The sequence below is a fragment of the Telopea speciosissima genome, chromosome 4, assembly GCF_018873765.1.
Source record: "Telopea speciosissima isolate NSW1024214 ecotype Mountain lineage chromosome 4, Tspe_v1, whole genome shotgun sequence".
In the NCBI taxonomy this organism is placed as follows: Eukaryota; Viridiplantae; Streptophyta; class Magnoliopsida; order Proteales; family Proteaceae; genus Telopea; species Telopea speciosissima.
The window spans coordinates 39,121,673-39,144,294 of record NC_057919.1 but is presented as its reverse complement, the minus strand read 5'-3'; the positions used below and the strand labels follow the sequence as shown (position 1 = coordinate 39,144,294).

The 22,622-nt window shown below is 41.7% G+C and overlaps 1 protein-coding gene across 1 annotated transcript in view; it reads right to left on the bottom strand.

Annotated features, from left to right (window-relative positions):
- Positions 1-22,622, bottom strand: part of LOC122659284 (chloroplast envelope membrane protein-like) — a 96,989-nt gene that overhangs the window by 22,899 nt on the left and 51,468 nt on the right. Inside the window, exon 5 of the mRNA XM_043854414.1 lies at positions 22,254-22,368. Within this exon, the coding sequence (XP_043710349.1) occupies positions 22,254-22,368 (115 nt within the window). The remainder of the gene's footprint in view (positions 1-22,253; positions 22,369-22,622) is intronic.

Here is a 22,622-nt window from a genome sequence, read left to right as displayed (position 1 = left end):
TACGAAACACTTCCGAAACAAAAAAATACAATATCTCGTCGATATATCGTGATATATCGACGATATATCCTGGATCTCACGATATATCGCGAGATATTGTAAAAGTGACAAATAGTGTCACACTAAGGCCCCTTTTATTCCATATTTCGCAGCTCTTGGTCGATATTTCGACCGAGAGCTGCTGAAAATCAAATTTTCTCTCTTCCTCATTTTTTGCTTTTCTTCCTCCCTTCCAAGCCTCATCCAAGTATTGTTGAAGCTCTTTGTCGCCGGGAAGACGTCGGAGGGTCATCTAAGCTCATCATCCTAGCCTATTTTCATTATTTAAGGTAAATTCTATTTCTCTAAAACTATTTTTTTAAAAAAAACTTTGTACAAATGTTGTTGGATGTTGATGATGTTAATATATGTTAGACACCGGAGGCCGATCTACAGCCTCACGGTGTCGAAATTTTTTTCCCATATGTATTTTTTTTCTGGTTTTAAAAATTTATTTTCCTATAACTAAAATAGGAAACAATTAAGGGTAATATGACTTAGATGGTAATGAATTAAATATATGTTAGACACCAATGGCCGATCTACGGCTTCACAGTGTCGGATTTATTTTTCTGCTCTTAAATAATTCTTTTAATTTTCGAAAATTAAGAAAAATATATAAAAAATTAAAAAAACAGAAATAAATAAGGAAAAATATGAGTTTTAAGTTTAAAAAATAATGAAAAAATATGAAAGTTATTTCTATATGTTTTGAGATGCATTACATGTATATTATGTTTACTAACTTTTGGTTTTGTTGTGTTAGGTCAATACTTATATTAACATTATATATAAAAAATTGGTTTTAATTATGTGAAAAATATAAGGGTTAAGGGAAAAATATTAAATAACTATACAAGTGTATTAGTAATCTAAAAGTGTCAATTGAAGTGCATCTACATTAAATTTTTTAATTATTTGTGTTACTTACATTGCAGTAAACAAGTATCATTATGGCGGATCGTGATAGACAACGTGCGAAGGGTAAGCAAAAGGTGGGGGAAAGTAGTCAACAAAGGGGGCGGAGGGAACAAAGAGAACAGAGGGAACAAGAGAGACCAGCCAGCCAGCATAGGGGTGACATTGCATGGTTACATGGTACTCCCATTGATGGGGATAAGAGAAAATCTATATGTAACTATTGTCACATGCAATTTATGGGAGGTGGGTCCAGTAGACTTAAACAACATCTGGCTGGAGGATCTAAAGATGTTGTAGGTTGTCATATGGTCCCTACTGAAGTAGCCAGGGAGATTGGTGATAGTTTGAGGGGAAGAAAGAAGAGGAAGGCTGACAAGCAAACGATAAGAGAACAACTTGAGGATACAGTGAGGAGTTCGATGGGAGGAGGAAGACGATACAATGATGATGATGACTCCTCCTCCTCCTCCTCTGATGATGATGACATTGCAGTACCTGATGACATACAAACAGCAGAGGAGGCTAGGGATTTTAGGCAGATCGTTTCAAGGAGTAGAGTAAGTTTTCAAGATGATCAGCAGACAAAGAGTAGGGGGTAGTGGAGGAGCCGGCGAGTTCTGGAGGTCCTAGAACTTTGAATCCTTTTAAAAGATCACAAAGTGTGAGGGCAGCCCCAACACCTCTACCAGTACCAGTACCACCATCAACATCTGATCCTAAATTGCATAAGAAGAAAGGAAGCAGTCAACCTAGAATCAAAGGAGCATGGAAGGGGATGAAGGGATTGGTTAAAGAATCAATAGCTAAGTGGATGCTATACCATACCATCCAAGAAACACTGCACAAGGCCCCCATTATGATACCATGATAGATACCATTGCGGTAGGCGGCCCAGATTCAAGGGCCCCACCCCATATGAGGTAATGAATGTTTATCTACCTCAACAAAAGAGTGAGATTGATGAGTACATTAGTGAGATGAGGAATATGTGGGAGACATATGGGGTGACTATAATGGCAGATGGATGGACTGGGCCTACAAGAAAGTCCATCATCAATTTTATGGTTTATTGTGATGGGAGGACAATGTTCCTCAAATCTGTGGATGCATCCAAAGAGATAAAGGATGCAAAATATATTTACAGATTGTTAAAGGAAGTAGTGGAAAAAGATGTGGGTATTGAGAATGTTGTCCAGATTGTAACGGACAATGGAAGTAACTTCAAGCTGGCCGGTGAGAAGATGATGAACAATAGTAAGTACCGGCTCTTCTGGACTCCTTGTGCAGCCCATTGCATTGACTTAATGCTAAAAGATATGGGAAAGTTAAAGTTGGTAAAGGCTGTGGTTGAAAGTACAAGACAAGTCACCAACTTTGTATACAACCACTCCTATGCACTCAATCTATTGAGGGAAAAATGTGGGGGTGACTTGGTTAGGCCTGGCATCATAAGATTTGCCACCAACTACATTGCTCTCAAAAGCATTGAGACAAAGAAGGCCGGGCTGAGAAGCATGTTTGCTTCTGAGGAGTGGTTTGAATGGAAGGGTTCCAAGACTGCAAATGGGAGGGAAGCACAAACAACGATGTCATCTGAGGACTTCTGGACCAAACTAAGCAAAGTGGTGAAAGTTTTAGAGCCAGTAGTTAAAGTTCTACATGTTGCTGACTCCGCTCTGAAGGGCCCAACCATGCCAATCCTATATGCTGCAATAGACTTGATGAAAGATAGTGTCTATAGTGTGGCTCCTCGCAGTAGCAAACACTTCTTAGATATCATAAATGCTCGCTGGGAGAATCAATTTATGCATCCACTGCATAAGGCTGGTGAGTAAATTTGTTTATGTTTACTAATTCATAGTATTATTATTTACTAATTACCTATGCATTTGACAATACCTCTATTCTATATGTCATATTTCAGCATACTACTTGAACCCTAAGTATCAATATAACAATAGGCTTGGGTTGGAAACTCAACTTATTGATGCTGTGAAACAAGTAGTGAAGAAGTTGGAGCCAGGATGGTGCACTACTAAGCAATTTGCAACAATGAAGTGAGTTCATTTGGAAACTCAACTTATTGATGCTTTCAAATAAGTAGTGAAGAAGTACTTACTAATTTTCCACATGGGTGTAGATCAAGCTATTTAGGGATGCATTGGGAAGTTTTGGAACTAAGGCGACGTCTGGTAGAGCACGTGGTGATCTTGGTAATTCTTTTAAGTTTTAAATTACATATGTATTGAAATTTGAAAGTTGAAAGTTGAAACATTTGACACATGTCTTTTTTGTTGTAAACTTGTAATGCAGCTGAATGGTAGGTGTTGTATGGGAATCGGCTGAAAACTTAAGAAGAATAGCAATTAAAGTCCTTGCCCAAACATGTTCGCATCCGGTTGTGAGAGGAACTGGAGTACCTTTGCACTCATCCACTCCAAGAGGCGCAATGATTGGGGTCTCAACGTTTATCCGACATGGTGTATGTGCACTACAACTTGAGGCTGAAACTGCACCACATACGCATGGGACATGAGGGACAGAGGGGCACCATTGATCTAGCTGACATCTTTCAAGTTGACTCAGACGATGAGGACCTTATTGTGGATTGGGTGAGGGATAGAGGTGAGCCAGTGTTGGATGAGGAGGGAGGTAGGCCCGACCCCATGATAGCTTCTGAGATTGGTGCGATGTGGACGAGTATATGGGCCGACGAGGGTCGATACATGCAAGGAAGCCTCACCCATACCATTCCAGCCCACTGGTGGCAATGTTGCTGATGATGAAGACTGGTCTAAGTCCTCAAATGATGATGATGGTGATGATGGTGATGGTGATGGTGATGCTGGTGGTGGTGATGTTGGTGGTGGTGATGCTGGTGAAGAATTTGACGGCATGCGAGAGCGTTATGTGGTAGGCCAGGAGGCCCAGGATACGTCACCTGTAGAGCCACTCCGATTCACTGGAGAGACACAGTTTGATCATGCCACACAAGATACGGACCACGGAGCACGTGCCCCCGCACCCCCACCCTCGAGAGGCCCCCTACATACATACAACAGGAAGCGTAGGGGTCGACAAACACAGTTGCAACCTGATCACATGGACATTGATAACCTATCTAGCTCTGTTGGTGGTTTGAGTATGGGTGATAGGGAGGGAGGACCGACTGGACATTGGAGTGCCCCATCTTTTGACGCACATGCGACTCCATTGGCATCGGATTATAGTGCATCACAACCTTACGGTGGATATGGATATGGATCATCATCATATGGGCAGTTTAGTGGGGTAGGGGACTATGACTACCAGTCCCAGTCCCAGGGACATACTAGATCATCTTTTGTAGATAACAACTTTGCATACCCTAACGGACCTAGCTACCAACCTCACCAGCCATACATGCAGCCAATGCCATCGCCTCTTGCACCGGCGCCAACATTATATCACAGTGGATCATCTTCTTCACGGACTGGATCGATTGGTAACCCTAGTTTATATCCTAGGATAGGTTACCTACAGTATGTTGATGATTCCATTTACGTGACACTTGTGGATGACTATACTCGTTTCTTCTCCGATTCTATACCGTGGTCCACATATGTCCTTCAAACAAAGAGCAATGGACGTCGACTCCAGCGAGGCATGAGTGGGATTGATCCAGGGAGGCACAGCAACTACTATTAGCAGTTTAGCACTTGTAATTTAACTTAAGTTGTGATTTCATTAATCTATGTGTATTTAACTATTTATACATTAGGGTCGGCGACCGTATGTCAATCAAGGGTGCAAGCCCAAAACACCAATTTGAATTCACATTTTTACAATTTTATGGTTTAAATGTGTTTATTAAGCTTAAATAAGGCTGTCCATGAAGTTTCAGGCCTAGATATGGCCAAATACCCCCCGAGATGGACCCTCGAAATATTGCAGAAAAAATGCAATATTTCGGGCATATTTCGCGATATCTCGGATATTTCGGATATCTCGGTAGGCCCGAGATACCGATATATCGCGAGATATAGTACTATGTAGCAAACACAGCCAAACACCTAAGGGGAACAATAAAAGAAGAAGAACCAAGTAAGAGCTCGACAGGGGCCTTGGAGTCGAGAACCCCACTGGCAGCCTATTAATCAAATAGGCCGCAGTGAGGACAGCATCTCCCTAATAAAAGGAAGGAATATGTCGAGCAAACATAAGTGCTCGGGCCACCTCTAAGAGATGGCGGTTTTTTCTTTCAGCCACACCATTCTGGGTTGGAGTATCAACACAGCTGGTTTGATGTAAAATCCCATGGGTAGCAAGGTATCTTTAGAACTGACCTTCCATATACTCTGTCCCATTGTCACTGCTTAAGACTTTGAGAGTGGCATTAAATTGGGTCTGGACCATCGAGTGAAAATGCTGAAAACAAGAATAAACCTCATTTTTTGTGTGCATCAGGTAGACCCAAGTGAATCGAGAATAACAATGTATAAAAGTGACATACCACCTATGACCAGAGAGAGAAGCTTTTCGACTAGGACCCCACACATCAGTATGAACCAATTGAAATAAGGAAGAAGACCTTTTCTTAGAAATAGGATAGTTTGAACGTGCCTGATTGGCCAAGACACAAGCCTCACAAAAAGAATCATATTACAATTTTTTATTAATGCTGGAAATAAATGTGATTAAGTTCCTAAGGGGGGGTGTCCTAGTTGAGAATACCATTTGTGTACTTCAGAGGAGAATGATGCAGGCTAACATAGCTGAGAAGGTAAAGCCTGTGTAACAAGTGAGTCACCATCAAGCAGGTACCATCCACCATGCACCTTACCCGATCCAATCGTCTTCCCCGAGTCCAGATCCTGAAAGACAAAATGAGATTAACAAATGTCACTTTACAATTCAGATTTTTTGTAATACTACTAATAGATAGAAGGTTAGTAGTGAAATTGGGAATATGCAACACAGAAGACAAGGTAAGAGAAGGGGAACAACTAATGGATCCTTTCCCGGAAATAGATGAGAGGGACCGATCAGCTATTTTAACCTTATCCCTTCCAGAAGTAGGGGAATAGCTATGGAAAAGGCTAGAAGAACCTGTCATGTGATCAGTGGCACCGGAGTCGATGATCTATGGAGTAGAGACAACCGATGCACAATGACGAGCAAAGGGAATACCTGAACGGGAAAAATGAGAACCTGATGGTGTGGAATAACTGGCAGTAGATGTACTAGAGGCAGCAGAAGTCTGTAACATACGCCTGAGAGCCTGAAATTCTTCCTGGGAGAAAACCGGTTCAGTAGTAGGGGCTGTAGTTACACTTTCAGTGTGATTAGCCTTGCCTTTAGGTTTACCACGACCACGTTTGGTCACAAAATCAGCGGGCTTCCCATGTAATTTCTAGCACTGAGCCTTAGTGTGATAGGGTTTGTTGCAATGATCACACTTGATTGGCTCCTAGCAGGAGCAACAACAACAGTAGCACTACTCACAGTAGTAGTAGAAGAGTTGGAACCAGCGGCCTATAGGGCTGATCTCTTAACTATAGGAGTCAACATCATAGCAGCCCGACATGTCTCTTTAGTGTGAACATAAGAAAAGGCCTGCTCCAATGTGGGGAAAGGAATCTGCCAAGAACTTACACTCGAATTGGATCATATTCAGCATTAAGACCACCCAAAAAATCATAAACCTGAAACTGATTTACATACTTGGAATAGACAGTAATGTCGTCAGGTGTAGAGGGCTGAAATCGAGCGTAGTGATCCAATTGTTGCCATAAGCTCTTGAGGACAGCATAGTATTTGGTAACTGGCAACTCCTTCTGAGTAGTGGTATGGAGTGTCTTCTGGATTGCATAAACTTGTTCATCATTCCCCAATTGTCCATAAGTTCCCTTAGCAGCAGCCCATATCTGTGCGGCTGTGTCAAGGGGAAGGTACTAGCTAGAGAGTTCTTAAGGCATGGAGTTCAGAACAAAAGACATAACCATAGCATCATTGGCATTCCATCTAGCTTGAGAAGAGCCCTCTTCTGTGGGCTGTTTAGAGCTGCCATGAAGATGGCCACTGAGTCCTCTTCCAGCCAAAGTCAAAGATAGAGATCTGGCCCACATTAGACAATTGGTGCCATCAAGTTTAATGGAGGCAGCATAAGGGAGGAATTCAGTCCTGGACTGACCATCTCCTCCAGAAGTAGCCGTGGTTACATCAGAGTCTGGCATGATGAAGATAATCCTTGGCAGCAAATCAGAAGTAAAAGACCTTAAAAATAAGGTTAAGTGATCCTCTTGGCAGCAAAGAAGCTTTAAAAGTAATAGCAGCAACAAACAGCCCTATCCCCCGAAAATCGATAAGAATCAGGGTTTTACCCTGAAAGAGAAGATCGATTAGGGTTAGGGGTCTTCAAAAAAATTCGAAAGGGGCTAATAGTAATGTCGAGTCCTCCTTGAAGTAGTATGAATGAGATCTCCAAAGAACAGAAAACCCAAAAATCGATAAAAGTCAGGGTTTTCCAAAACCCTGAATTGAGATCGATATTGGGTAAAGGCTTCAAATAGTTTGAAATTCCTGTAGTATCTTCTGTCCAATACTGCTATGATCAATCTCCAATAGGTAAAAACAGCTTCCAAGGCAAAGGAAAAGCTAATCTTCAAGAAGGGGAGATCTCCAAAAATTGCAGGAACAAGGGCAGCAACAATTGAACTTGGTATTTTGATTAAACCATCTGTTAAAGAGGTGGAATTGAGGGCAACATCTAGATCGTATGATCACCTCATTAGATCTGCCCTAATAAGAGAAGAAAACCAAAAAAGAAGGAAAGGAGAAAGAGAAGATCGAGTGGGAGAAGGTGGAAGAGAGAAACAATGGAAGGTGGTGGGGTTTTGAAAACCTAGATCAGAGAAAGTAGCTTTGATACCATTTTAACAAACAGAATATGAGAGAATGCTTGAATGATTAATGATTACCCCCAAGCCTGTATTTATATTGTTGAAAATAAAAGACAGAATTACATGTGAGCAATGTGGGACTAAACCCACATAATAGAAATAAAAATAAAATAGTAAAAAATGTCCAGAATACCCCCCACGGTATTTTGGCCCATATAATCCAACACATTATCTTCCTCCGTCACAACCTGGGGAATTTGAGCAAGCAACTCCTCATCAACCACACACCCTTGAGAGGCAAAAATGTCCGAGAAATATCTCACCGCCGCTACCTGTACCCCCCTCCTGGCAGTAATCTACTCACCATCCCCAGACTTGATTCTGTGAATATCACTCTGCCTTCTTCTAACAGTTACCATGGAGTGAAAAATTTTAGTGTTCTGATCTCCCTCTTTTAGCCAGGTAACTCTAGATTTTTGCTTCCAGAAAATTTCCTCTTGCAAAAGCACCTCTTGTAATGCTTTCTTGGCCTCCACAAGTGTCAACACAGACTCAGCGCTCGCAACCTGATCACAGGCCGCCTCTACCCTACTAACCGAGTCCTCAGCATCCCTGACTTTCTGGTGTATATTGCCAAAAACCTCCCTATTCCACGTTCGAAGAGCACTTCAAAGACGTTTAAGCTTTATGAACAACACAAAGAGAGGCAAACCAACGACAGGCGTCTCCAATTGGCTCTTAATAAAAACCCGAAAATTCGAATGCAACAACCACATTAGCTGAAATTTAAACGCTGAGACAGATTTGCTGCCAGGGTCTAACAGAGAGCAAGACTGGCGCATGATTTGAGCATGCTCTATTTAAATGAGCTACCTCGCACTTGGGAAAAGCAACTATCCAGGCCAAGTTCACCAGAAACCGATCCAACCTAGCCATGACCTTTCCCGCACCGCTCTAATTATTTGACCAGGTGCATAAATTACCTACATAACCCGCATCAATGAGGGCAGCACTGTTCACAAAATTACCAAAATCATCCAAAGCTAGCGAACAAGCCGGCCTGCCACCAATTTTCTCCAAGGGGGTCAAAATCACCCCTTACTGTCCAGGGAAGTGTGGAAGATCTAGAGAAACGAATTAAAGCATCCCACAAATCCCTCCTCTCCACCACCGAGCATATCCCATGGACAAATGTGATAAGGAAATTAACCCCATTGGCAGTTAGACACTCCAAAGTAACAAACTGGCAGTGCTCCTCCACCAATTTAACCTGCATTATATCCTTCAAAATCCAAATCCTCTTTGTAGTATGCACCTTATCCAAACCAACCCTTTTCATCACCACTGGCGCCTTAGAGGGAAGCGCTTTTGGCTCTGCAATAGCCACAATGCCAAAATTATGTAATTTAACCATTGCTTTCAGCCACCTAGAAGTAGGCTTATTCCCAATTCCCCAAGCATTCCAGAATAAAAAATTCATTTGGAACTGGTAAAAACAACATCCACCGGTCCCATTGACCTTGTTATTCGTCTCTCATTTCCCCCCTTAGGAGGACGACACCTCTTCAATTTCTTTCTCTTGTACACCTTGGCAGCACTGAAGGCTACAGACTGAGCCGCTATACGCTTTTGTTAAGAATAGTAGCCAGGGGTATATTTGTATATAACCACATCTTTTATATGTTCTTTATGTCCCCCAGATGAAACAGAGGGTGGCTTCCCGTGAAGATCCCAACAATAATCCTTCTTGTGCCCAGGCTTACCACAATAGTCATAGGAGAATCTCCCCTTGCCAGCTCCCTTAGTGGCAAGGTACTATATCTCGCGATATATCGGTATCTCGGGCCTACCGAGATATCCGAAATATCCGAGATATCGCAAAATATTCCCGAAATATTGCATTTTTTCTGCAATATTTCGGGGGTCCATCTCGGGGGGTATTTGGCCATATTTAGGCCTGAAACTTCATGGACAGCCTTATTTAAGCTTAATAAACACATTTAAACCATAAAATTGTAAAAATGTGAATTCAAATTGGTGTTTTGGGCTTGCACCCTTGATTGACATACGGTCGCCGACCCTAATGTATAAATAGTTAAATACACATAGATTAATGAAATCACAACTTAAGTTCCAAATTACAAGTGCTAAACTGCTAATAGTAGTTCCTGTGCCTCCCTGGATCAATCCCACTCATGCCTCGCTGGAGTCGACGTCCATTGCTCTCTGTTTGAAGGACATATGTGGACCACGGTATAGAATCGGAGAAGAAACGAGTGTAGTCATCCACAAGTGTCACGTAAATGGAATCATCAACATACTGTAGGTAACCTATCCTAGGATATAAACTAGGGTTACCAATCGATCCAGTCCGTGAAGAAGATGATCCATTGTGATATGATGTTGGCGCCGGCGCAAGAGGCGATGGCATTGGCTGCATGTATGGCTGGTGAGGTTGGTAGCTAGGTCCGCTAGGGTATGCAAAGATGTTATCTACAAAAGATGATCCAAGATGTCCTGGGACTGGGATCGTAGTCATAGTCCCCTACCCCACTAAACTGCCCATATGATGATGATCCATATCCATATCCACCGTAAGGTTGTGATGCACCATAATCCGATGCCAATGGAGTGGCATGTGCGTCAAAAGATGGGGCACGCCAATGTCCAGTCGGTCCTCCCTCCCTATCACCCATACTCAAACCACCAACAGAGCTAGATAGGTTATCAATGTCCATGTGATCAGGTTGCAACTGTGTTTGTCGACCCCTACGCTTCCTGTTGTATGTATGTAGGGGGCCTCTCGAGGGTGGGGGTGCGGGGGCACGTGGTCCGTATCTTGTGTGGCATGATCAAACTGTGTCTCTCCAGTGAATCGGAGTGGGTCTACAGGTGCCGTATCCTGGGCCTCCTGGCCTACCACATAACGCTCTCGCATGCCGTCATATTCTTCACCAGCATCACCACCACCAACATCACCACCACCAGCATCACCATCACCACCACCATCATCACCATCATCATCATTTGAGGACTTAGACCAGTCTTCATCATCAGCAACATTGCCACCAGTGGGCTGGAATGGTATGGGTGAGGCTTCCCTTGCATGTATCTGACCCTCGTCGAGCCATATACTCGTCCACATCAGCACCAATCTCAGAAGCTATCATGGGGTTGGGCCTACCTCCCTCCTCATCCAACACTGGCTCACCTCTATCCCTCACCCAATCCACAATAGGGTCCTCATCGTCTGAGTCAACTTGAAAGATGTCAGCTAGATCAATGGTGCCCCTCTGTCCCTCATGTCCCATGCGTATGTGTTGCAGTTTCAGCCTCAAGTTGTAGTGCACATACACCATGTCAGATAAACGTTGAGACCCCAATCTGTTGCGCCTCTTGGAGTGGATGAGTGCAAAGGTACTCCAGTTCCTCTCACAACCAGATGCAGAACATGTTTGGGCAAGGACTTTAATTGCTATTCTTCTTAAGTTTTCAGCCGATTCCCCATACAACACCCACCATTCAGCTGCATTACAAGTTTACAACAAAAAAGACATGTGTCAAATGTTGTATATACTCGTCAACTTTCAAATTTCAATACATATGTAATTTAAAACTTAAAAGAATTACCAGCATCACCACGTGCTCTGCCTTGTATCGCAGCCTCAGTTCCAAAACTTCCCAATGCATCCCTAAATACCTTGATCTACACCCATGTGGAAAATTAGTAAGTACTTCTTCACTACTTATTTGAAAGCATCAATAAGTTGAGTTTCCAAATGAACTCACTTCATTGTTGCAAATTGCTTGTAGTGCACCATCTGGCTCCAACTTCTTCACTACTTGTTTCACAGCATCAATAAGTTGAGTTTCCAACCCAAGCCTATTGTTATATTGATACTTAGGGTTCAAGTAGTATGCTGAAATATGACATATAGAATAGAGGTATTGTCAAATGCATACGTAATTAGTAAATAATAATACTATGAATTAGTAAACATAAAACAAATTTACTCACCAGCCTTATGCAGTGGATGCATAAGTTGATTCTCCCAGCGAGCATTTATGATATCTAAGAAGTGTTTGCTACTGCGAGGACCCACACTATAGACACTATCTTTCATCAAGTCTATTGCAGCATATAGGACTGGCATGGTTGGGCCCTTCAGAGCAGAGTCAGCAACATGTAGAACTTTAACTACTGGCTCTAAAACTTTCACCACTTTGCTTAGTTTGGTCCAGAAGTCCTCAGATGACATCGTTGTTTGTGCTTCCCTCCCATTTGCGTCTTGGAACCCTTCCATTCAAACCACTCCTCGGAAGCAAACATACTTCTCGCCCGGCCTTCTTTGTCTCAATGCTTTTGAGGGCAATGTAGTTGGTGGCAAATCTTGTGATGCCAGGCCTAACCAAGTCACCCCCACATTTTTCCCTCAATAGATTGAGTGCATAGGAGTGGTTGTATACAAAGTTGGTGACTTGTCTTGCACTTTCAACCACAGTCTTCACCAACTTTAACTTTCCCATATCTTTTAGCATTAAGTCAATGCAATGGGCTGCACAAGGAGTCCAGAAGAGCCGGTACTTACTATTGTTCATCATCTTCTCACCGCCAGCTTGAAGTTACTTCCATTGTCTTACAATAACTGGACAACATTCTCAATACCCACATCTTTTTCCACTACTTCCTTTAACAATCAGTAAATATATTTTGCATCCTTTATCTCTTTGGATGCATCCACGATTTGAGGAACACTGTCCTCCCATCACAATAAACCATGAAATTGATGATGGACTTTCTTGTAGGCCCACCCATCCATCTCGCCATTATAGTCACCCCATATGTCTCCCACATATTCCTCATCTCACTAATGTACTCATCAATCTCACTCTTTTGTTGAGGTAGATAAACATTCATTACCTCATATGGGTGGGGCCCTTGAATCCTGGGCCACCTCTGCAATGGTATCTATCATGTTATCATAATGGGGGCCTTGTGCGATGTTCTTGGGATGGTATGGTATAGCATCCACTTAACTATTGATTCTTTAACCAATCCCTTCATCCCCTTCCATGCTCCTTTGATTAGGGTTGATGCTTCCTTTCTTCTTATGCAATTTAGGATCGGATGTTGATGGTGGTACTGCATCTGCATCTGGTAGAGGTGTTGGGGTTGCCCTCACACTTTGTGATCTTTTAAAAGGATTCAAAGTTCTAGGACCTCCAGAACTGCCAGCTCCTCCACTACCCCCCTACTCTTTGTCTCTGCTGATCATCTTGAAAACTTCCTCTACTCCTTGAAACAGTCCGCCTAAAATCCCTAGCCTCCTCTCTTGTTTGTATGTCATCAGTGCACTGCAATGTCATCATCGAGAGGAGGAGGAGTCATCATCATCATTGTATCGTCTTCCTCCTCCCATCGAACTCCTCACTGTATCCTCAAGTTGTTCTCTTATCCTTTGCTTGTCAGCCTTCCTCTTCTTTCTTCCCCTCAAACTATCACCAATCTCCCTGGCTACTTCAGAGGGACCATATGACAACCTACAACATCTTTAGATCCTCCATCGATGTTGTTTAAGTCTCTTGGACCCACCTCCCATAAATTGCATGTGACAATAATTACATATAGATTTTCTCTTATCCCCATCAATGGGAGTACCATGTAACCATGCAATGTCACCCATTTGGTGGTGGTCTCTCTTTTCCCTCTGTTCTCTTTGTTCCCTCCCCCTTTGTTGACTACTTTCCCCACCTTTTGCTTGCCTCGCACGTTGTCTATCACGATCCGCCATAATGATACTTGTTTACTGCAATGTAAGTAACACAAATAATTAAAAAACTTAATGTAGATGCACTTTAATTGACACTTTTAGATTACTAATACACTTGTATAGTTATTTAATATTTTTCCCCTAACCCTTATATTTTTCACATAATTAAAACCAATTTTTTATATATAATGTTAATATAAGTATTGACCTAACACAACAAAACTATGAATTAGTAAACATAATATACATGTAATGCATCTCAAAACATATAGAAATAACTTTCATATTTTTTCTTTATTTTTTAAACTTAAAACTCATATTTTTCCTTATTTATTTCTGTTTTTTTAATTTTTTATATATTTTTCTTAATTTTCGAAAATTAAAATAATTATTTAAGAGCAGAAAAATAAATCCGACACTGTGAAGCCGTAGATCGGCCATTGGTGTCTAACATATATTTAATTCATTACCATCTAAGTCATATTACCCCTAATTATTTCCTATTTTAGTTGTAGGAAAATGAATTTTTAAAACCAGAAAAAAAAATAAAAAAAATACATATGGGAAAAAAATTTCGACACCGTGAGGCTGTAGATCGGCCTCCGGTGTCTAACATATATTAATATCATCAACATCCAACAACATTTGTACAAAGTTTTTTTAAAAAAATAGTTTTAGAGAAATATAATTTACCTTAAATAATGAAAATAGGCTTGGATGATGAGCTTAGATGACCCTCCGACGTCTTCCCGTGACAAGGAGCTTCAACAATGCTTGGATGAGGCTTGGAAGGGAGGAAGAAAAGCAAAAATGAGGAAGAAGAGAGAAAATTTGATTTTCAGCAGCTCTCGGTCGAAATATCGACCAAGAGCTGCGAAATATGGAATTTATAAGGCCTTTGAATGTGACACTATTTGTCACTTTACAATATCTCGCGATATATCGTGATATCTCGCGATATATCGTCGAAATATATCACGATATATCGACGAGATATTGTACTTTTATATTTCGGCAGTGTTTCGTATCTCGGTCATGTCGAGATTCACGAAATATGGCGATATTTCGCCGATATTTCGCGAGATTTTATACCATGCTTAGTGGAGGGAGTACGGTCCTGAGGAATGGAAGAAACAAGAGCAGAGCGCTCAATAGTTGGAGTGGTCTCCATAGCACCCCTACGGGTCTCCTCACTCTGTAGATAACCACACACCTCCTCCAGTGAGGGAAGACATGGTCGGCCAAGGATCTGCACCCTTAAAGGTTCAAACTCACGGTTAAGACCTCTAAGAAGGAACAAGACTCTTTCCTTCTCAAACAACTGATGCACTTTGGGCTCATCAACAGGACACAACTGGAGATCTCTGTAGTGATCATACTCCTCCCAAAGTCCCACAACAAGACTATAGTATTCAGATATACTTTTATCACCCTGTCGCAAGCTAACAATCTGTTGGAGGAGTTGATAAACCTTTGTACAGTCTCCCACTCTATCAAAAATAGGAGCAACACTATCCCAGATATCTTTGGCAGTCTCCTTGCTCATAAACCTTCTTCCAATCTCCGGCTTCATCGAAAAAATAAGCCAAGTCATCACAAGGGATTTTTCGGTTTTGGAGTACTTTGGATTAGTAGAGAGGGGAGTCTTAATGCTCCCAGATATATACCCCAACTTCCCTCGACTCCAAAGAATCAGCTTCATAGACCATGACCAATCCAAGTAATTTTGGTTGTCAAGCTTGACAATGGGAAGTTGAACATATGGGGTATCATATGACAGAGATGGAGACAAAGCTGGTTGAGGTAAGGCTGTTTCAACATTTTTTTCACCCATCTTTACCTCAAATCAAACAGTTAGAAGACCCAAACAACCGCACCTCAAGCAAAACAACTTCTTCTCACATTAACAGCAGTAAAAAAAGGAACAAACAGTGACAAAACACTTGAAACAACTTGTAGAACCTCACACGATCATCAAACAGCAGCAGAGTAAAAAGGAGAAACCTTCCTTACCCAAAAACGATACTGAGTAGCCCAAAAAATCTTCCAAACAAGCTCTATTGAAGAGCTTTTTTCAACAAAGTCCCCTGGCTGGTGGAAAAAACAGGCAGAACAGCCTGGCCGAAATATAGTTCTGGCCCTTTGATGCTTCCAAGAGACTTGAGAGCATACAATGGGAAGAAAGAGGACTTCCAAACGAAACTAGAGCACTTGATTGCTCTCCATTTGGATTCCAAACAAGGGAGAAACAGATCTGTGAAGATACCCTAGGGTTGTCTTCAAACAGCAACAAGACCCAAGAGAAGAAACTAACTCTTAGCCTTCCAAACAACTTGCTATCACCTTCAAACTCCAAGAACAATATGCTCTGATACCATGTTGTGTTTTTAGAGTAGAAGAAGAAGAGAGAAAAGCTCCAAGAGAGCAAACACGATTTTGGGTTGTTGAGTTGTGTCTCAAACTAGAGACAAACTAGTTTATATTGAAAAGAATAGATAATTCCACAGAGGCCCCTGGCTTTATACAAATGACATAAAGAACATATAAAAGATGTGGTTATATACCAATATACCCCTGACTACTATTCTTAACAGCTTTACTTTAGGAAGTTTTGCCAACTCAACCAACCTACCCTCCTCACCCAACCTGTCAAAGGTTTTTTGAAACCTCTCCTCAAGAGTAGCATTAAAAACTTTGAAGATTGCCAGTAAAGCACTATGATCCAAGCAGGCCAAATTAACCTCTGCTACCTGAGAATCATCTCGAACACAAGGAAACCCAGCCTTATCATAAAAAACGGCGTTGAAGAGCCACCCACTGACTGCGAACCTGTTGCCAACATGACGCGATCATCAACTTCTTCATTATCTGCCTCACTAATCATCTCCAGGCACACTTGCCCAGGTGCATTATGCACTGCCACCCGTAAAACACCATTGCCCGCCACCTTGGCTACATGCGATATCTTCACCACTTGAGGTGCCACAGCAGTACCCTCCTTGCCAGGAATCTCACCCTCCTCCATGGCCTCCAAAGCCAACACCTGACCAGCCATGGCATCTATTCCGTTATCGCCACCTCCAACAGTCACTACAACACCACCTGTCATGCCCCCATTCCAAGTAGGAATAAAATACAATAAAAGGGGTGACTAGGACGACACAAGTCATCCTATTAAGCTACCAGGATCACAGATACAGTGTCCCAATCCACAGTTAAGCAATATTAAGCACTGTAATATAAGAGTACGAAGACAAAAAGAATTACCATTCCTAAAGTGATCAGTAAACATGCGGAAGCATTTAAATAGCAATTACAATATGTTCAACCGGCTAAATGATACAAGATAAGTTTAATAATGTTTATCGACTGACCATGACGTAACTACTCTAAATATTCGTATAATCGAGAATGTTTGTACAAGGGCAGAAGCCCCAAAATAATCAAAAGGGTACCAAGTCCCAAACATCAATACAACCCGTAGGCACAATTATCACAAGGACATCCATCGCCATGTTCCTCTAACACAGCCTCCGGCTCCTCGGTTCCGATATCATCATAACCCGCGGGCTAGACTTCGAGACTAGTGAAGTATCCGCCATCTGCATCATAATCTAAAAAGTGTGCACAAGGGGGGTTAGCTCCACTGAGCCAGTGAGGGGATGGGGAATGCACAAACACATAGTTCATACATAGTCCATGATGAATGTAAATGTTAATAAATTTTCCACCTAACACACAGTCTAAGCCAATGGTATATGCTACTGTGACAACTCGGGAGACACTGAGGGTCACTTATGTTATCGCCACAGTGAAACCTCAACTATCACGAGGGGCCCCGCGCCGGTTGAAGCCACCAAAACCACCCAGAGGTAGACCCGATGATCAGTGGTCATCCTTGACCTGGCTTCTCTCCCCCATAGGCCAAGAAGCCCTGATCACCCAACACCTAAACCCCTGTTGGTAAGGGTCGTAGCATAAGGGAAATGAAACCTAACCACAAATATACTACATGCAAAGTCCTGTCGTCCTGAGAGGTATTCCGGGTGCATCAACGTCCCATACCATCTAGCACCCGGGTACCAGCACGACACGACACATACAAACCAATATGACAATCAACGAAGGATCATATACATTTATGGGGTTTCGGCACCGTAACCCGATACAAGGTAAAGCCAAACATATAACCACAATCATATCAATCACAAGAAGATAAATAATATGCAGTATGCAACATGCTTGATAATGATGCACTAGCATATGATATATGTTTAAGAAATAAGCAAACCTAAACAAGGCCCAAAACCCACTCATAATAGTATACGTATAGTTCGGTGTGTCTGTTAGTGTTTGTCTCGGTACATGCTTCCCCGTATGAGCTAGAAGGCTAAGGGATGCGTGAACAAATCATTAGAAGATGTAGGAGGGGTCCCAAGGGAAGTTCCCAAGAGTAACAACCACAAAATACAAAACACAACATGAACGGACTCAAGAACGGAGGTAGTAGAGTGAATCCGTTCCTTAATCCGTCCAGGCCATGGAGTCAAAATGCAAAGGACGGATTCACGGACCGAACCTACTCATTAGATCCGTTCGTGCATCCGTTCGATACTCTGAGAATACACCGAAGGGAACGGAACCACGGACAAAAGCAACAGTGTGGGGCCTTCCATGAGTCCGTTCGGGCAAACAGCCCTGAAAATATGGAACGGATTTACGGACGGAGTCTCAATACTGGATCCGTTCGAGGTCCTGTCCGAAATTTGAAGGTCTTTCGCTTCCACCTTCAAACCCTGAGATCAAATAGCTTTAAGAGCTAGGGAGGGGTGTCCTAAACCTTCCTATGGTTACAAAACACATAGCATTCATTACTCTTGCGAGATTCCATGGGTTAGTACCACTTTTGGGTTTTTTCCTCTTTGTTCTTCATCCTTTCACTTCTCCTTGCTGATTCTTCCACCGGCCTTTGAATCTTCGCCGCATCTACGCCGGAGAACACACCATTAGCACATTTGTGAAGCTTTTCCACTATTTCAGGTAAAACCAATTTCTCCAAAAATGTTTTTTTGAAAGAAGCATGATCAATACTTGTTTGTTGGTAATGAAATTGATATATGTTAGACACCGGAGGCCGATTTACAACCTCACGGTGTCGAAATTTTTTTTCAATATATATTATTTTTTTATTTTTCTGCTTCAAAATTTTGATTTTCTTACAATAAGAATGTAAAATAAAATAGGGGTTATGTACATTGTTTGGTGATCAATTAAATATCTTCTCCATCCATTCCCAGTTTTGAGTCCCACTCACAGGGACGTAGTGGATCATCTTTTGTAGATGACATCTTTTCCTACCCAACCCACCAGCCGTACCCATACATGCTCCCAGAGGCGTCATATCATAGTGGATCAGTGAGTAGTACTTATTCACAATTTGATGACCCATATCCTAGGATAGGTTACCTTCAGCATGTTGATGATGCAATTTACATGGCCACTGTGGATGACTACACTTGTTTCTTCTCCCATACTATGACGTGGCATTCATTTGTCCTACAATTGGAGAACAATGAACGTTGGCTCCATCGGACTATGAGTGGGGTCGATCTTGGATGTCGGAGTAATTATTATTAGAATATTTGTAAACATTTGAGTCACTAGATGACTACTTGACTTGTATTGGACTATTGGGGATATTGTCATATTAATATCACCTTCTTAACTTGTTATTTACTTATTGTACTTTAATATTATGACTTAAGTTATGACTTATGAGTCATTCACTTTATGTTTCCAACTTCCAAGTCAATTTACTTGTTTAAATTGCGTATTAATCATTAATTTATTATGTCCTCTAGTACTTAAAGGCTTAAACAATGTGTATGTGTAATTAACTAAGTTATACATTAGGATTCGACCATACATTGCCAATCAATGGTGCAAATCCAAAACACCACTTTGGGTGACTTTTTGCAATTCGAACATTTAAATGTGTTTATATAGCCTAAAATAGGGTTTCCATGAAGTTTCAGGCCTTAACTTGACCTACCGAAACATAACAGGAAAATGCAGAATTTCGACCCTCAGATATTTCGGTCAGCTCGAAACACCGAAATAAAACGAGTTTTCGAACTATGGCAGCAGGTCGCCAACGACCACCAGGCCCAGCCAAACCCTGCCCAACTGAAGACCTCCCCTGCCTAGGTGCAACACCCCCAAGCACTTCAGCAGCATCACGCGACGAGCCCTCTCCCGACGGGATAAACACTCCATCCTTATTCTGATTACCACCCTCCTAACCGACAGCCACAGCAGTGGCTTTCTCGATCCCATGTGCAGCGTCAACACCGCCTGGTTCTGAAAGCAACGATCCTCCTTTCTTCGTAAAATTTTTTTTACAAATATCCTTGGAGTGCCCTAGCTTCGAGCATCGATCACAGTAAAATGGCAATCTCTCAAAAACTACCTTTTGGTAAAAACCATCTACACCACAACCGATCCAAACCTTCGAGGGAAGCATCGCCCGAAAGTCAGCTTCAGCACACACCCGTGCCGCCAAAGTATGAGTACAATTGGCTGTTGCACTGTCCACCTTCAAAACTCTTCCAATCGCACCGGCAATCAAAATCAGAAAATTCCCTTGGTAGAAGAAACCAGCAGACCTGACAATGAAACCCAAACTGACGCAAGGGGCGATTCCCAACCCGAGACAAAATCAGAGGTCCACTTCATGAAGCACAAAAGATACCCTTGGACATGAAGTTGTTCCTTCAGCCATACCTTAACAAAATCTGCCTGGATAGCAAACCTAAGGAGAACATGCCTCAGGTCTAGTGTCGAAACTATGACATCCCCTTGAAGAAAAAGGGATTTTTGCAAAAAGTCCTTGATCACAAACAGCGATTGCCTACCAAAACTGCACTTGGCAATCAAAGCTGAGGAAAAAGCACGTTCAGAGACCTGCACCTCCTCCCTGGAGAAAAAGACAGCAGGGTCACAAAAAAACAATGAAGGTTTCTTTCTCTCCACCTCAACAGGTGGTGTGGCTAGGGACCGAGAGACTACAGCAGCAAAAGACGCTGGCAAAACCCCAGCAGCAGCAGATCCAAGGCTTGGATCAGGGGGGCGATCCTCCCGGGAAGGAGGAATCGCCATACCTAGAACTCCATGAAAAACTTTAGCTAACCTGCGCCTCCAAAGCTAATCGCTGCTAACATGCGCCTCTAAAACATGGGGCCTGGGTCCCGATTCATTATTTGAAGTTATATTTAGGGAAAGCCATCCATATCTTTTTTCTCACCACTTCTCCCATGGTCGCATCAGCCTACTCATTGTTCTTTTAATTAATTTGCATTATATCACTCCTTAATGGTGCATTCAATGGTCTTCACCATATCAAACAACTTCTCAATTTATCACCAATTCAAAATGGAGCAATCTGATGGGGCTGTAATCCAGGTCGAGTGACAATATGGAGGTGGGGATTCAATCCTCCAATCTGATCTTAATCCTACGGTCAGATCTGAAGACACTGGACTGCCACAGAAATAGAAGGTGTTCTATTTAGAAACAGAAACTGATATATATTAGTAACTAACTCAAAAAAATTTAGAAGGTCAGGCAATATGGTAACAATCAGAATTAGAAACTGAGATTATCAACCTGGAGAAGCAGATTTAAGAAATTAGAAATACTTTATGCTTCTGAAAACAAGAATGGAAACTCAGGAATTTAGAAGCTGCAACTTAATCTTGTTTATCAACTGCAGTAGTATGTGTTCTTTCTTCTCCACATAACTTAAGACAGAATGCACAGGCCTCACTAGAATCAGAGATTGAAGTCAATAAAAGATCTCAGAACCTGTGAAGGGATCAGATTCAAGAGAGAAATCTGAAACTAGAATCGAAATCAGGTTTGAAGAAGGGGATGTCAGTGAAGGATTACTAAATAGACTTTAATAAACAAATTGAAGAAGGAATGGTTGATCTTACATTCTTACCTGTGTTGAAAAAGATATGTTAGGCCTCTCACGTAACTGTGGAGAAGGAATCCCATCAAGGTTTCCTTACTGCATCCCACAATAGATGAGTTTTGAATTCCATAAAATCATGCTCCATCTCTCACAGAACTCACAAGATGAAGGCTAAATTATTTCTCAAATCAATAGTAGTGGGTATTATCCCCTACTCTTTATTTATAACTTCATGGAAACAAGAAAAATAGGAAACCCTTATGTATGGCAGGGAGAATCCTTTACCACTTAAGCCTCTCTTCAAAATAGAAGCTATTCTAGAACATTACAAAATATAAACTAACTAATTAATCCCGTATAGGACTTAAATCCCTAGTATTTGGGGCTTGTAGAATTGGAATATTATAATAGTATACTCAAAAATACCATGGCCCATGCAACCCATTGGGCACTCAAATTAAGCCTATTAATTCATTCTTGGTCCAGTTTGATGGCCTGGTTCGCTGGTGGCTTTTTGTTCTTTTGAACAACATCAGTTCATTGCGTAAATACTCATGGGTAATACTAAACAAAGCTGCTAGTACACATTATTAAAGAATAAGAAGATTGAACACTTTGTAAGAATGGGGAAAAGAAAAGTAGCTAAAAAGGAAAATGTTAACTCACTTTGCTCTGATTGAAGTATAAAAGAATGAATAATGATATCCCAAATACCATATCCGACCATATATTGGCAAATGTTCTCCGATTCTCTAACCTCCATTCATCTCTCAGCTCTAACCTGGTAGAGGAACCCATTGGAACAAGACAAGATTAGAACAAATCCAGTATTTTTAAGCCATTTCTAGTAAATCCATATACTACTTGAAAGTTTCAAGGACAATGTAATGTCTTACAAGGATAATTTATGCATAGTTAGCCGCTAGGGCTATTACTGAGCTGAACAAAGCCTGTCCTCATAAGACTGAGCTAGGATGGGCTCCGCTTATTGGACATTATCCTAAATATTTATATCATAGTCTAGTGGTAGTTCAT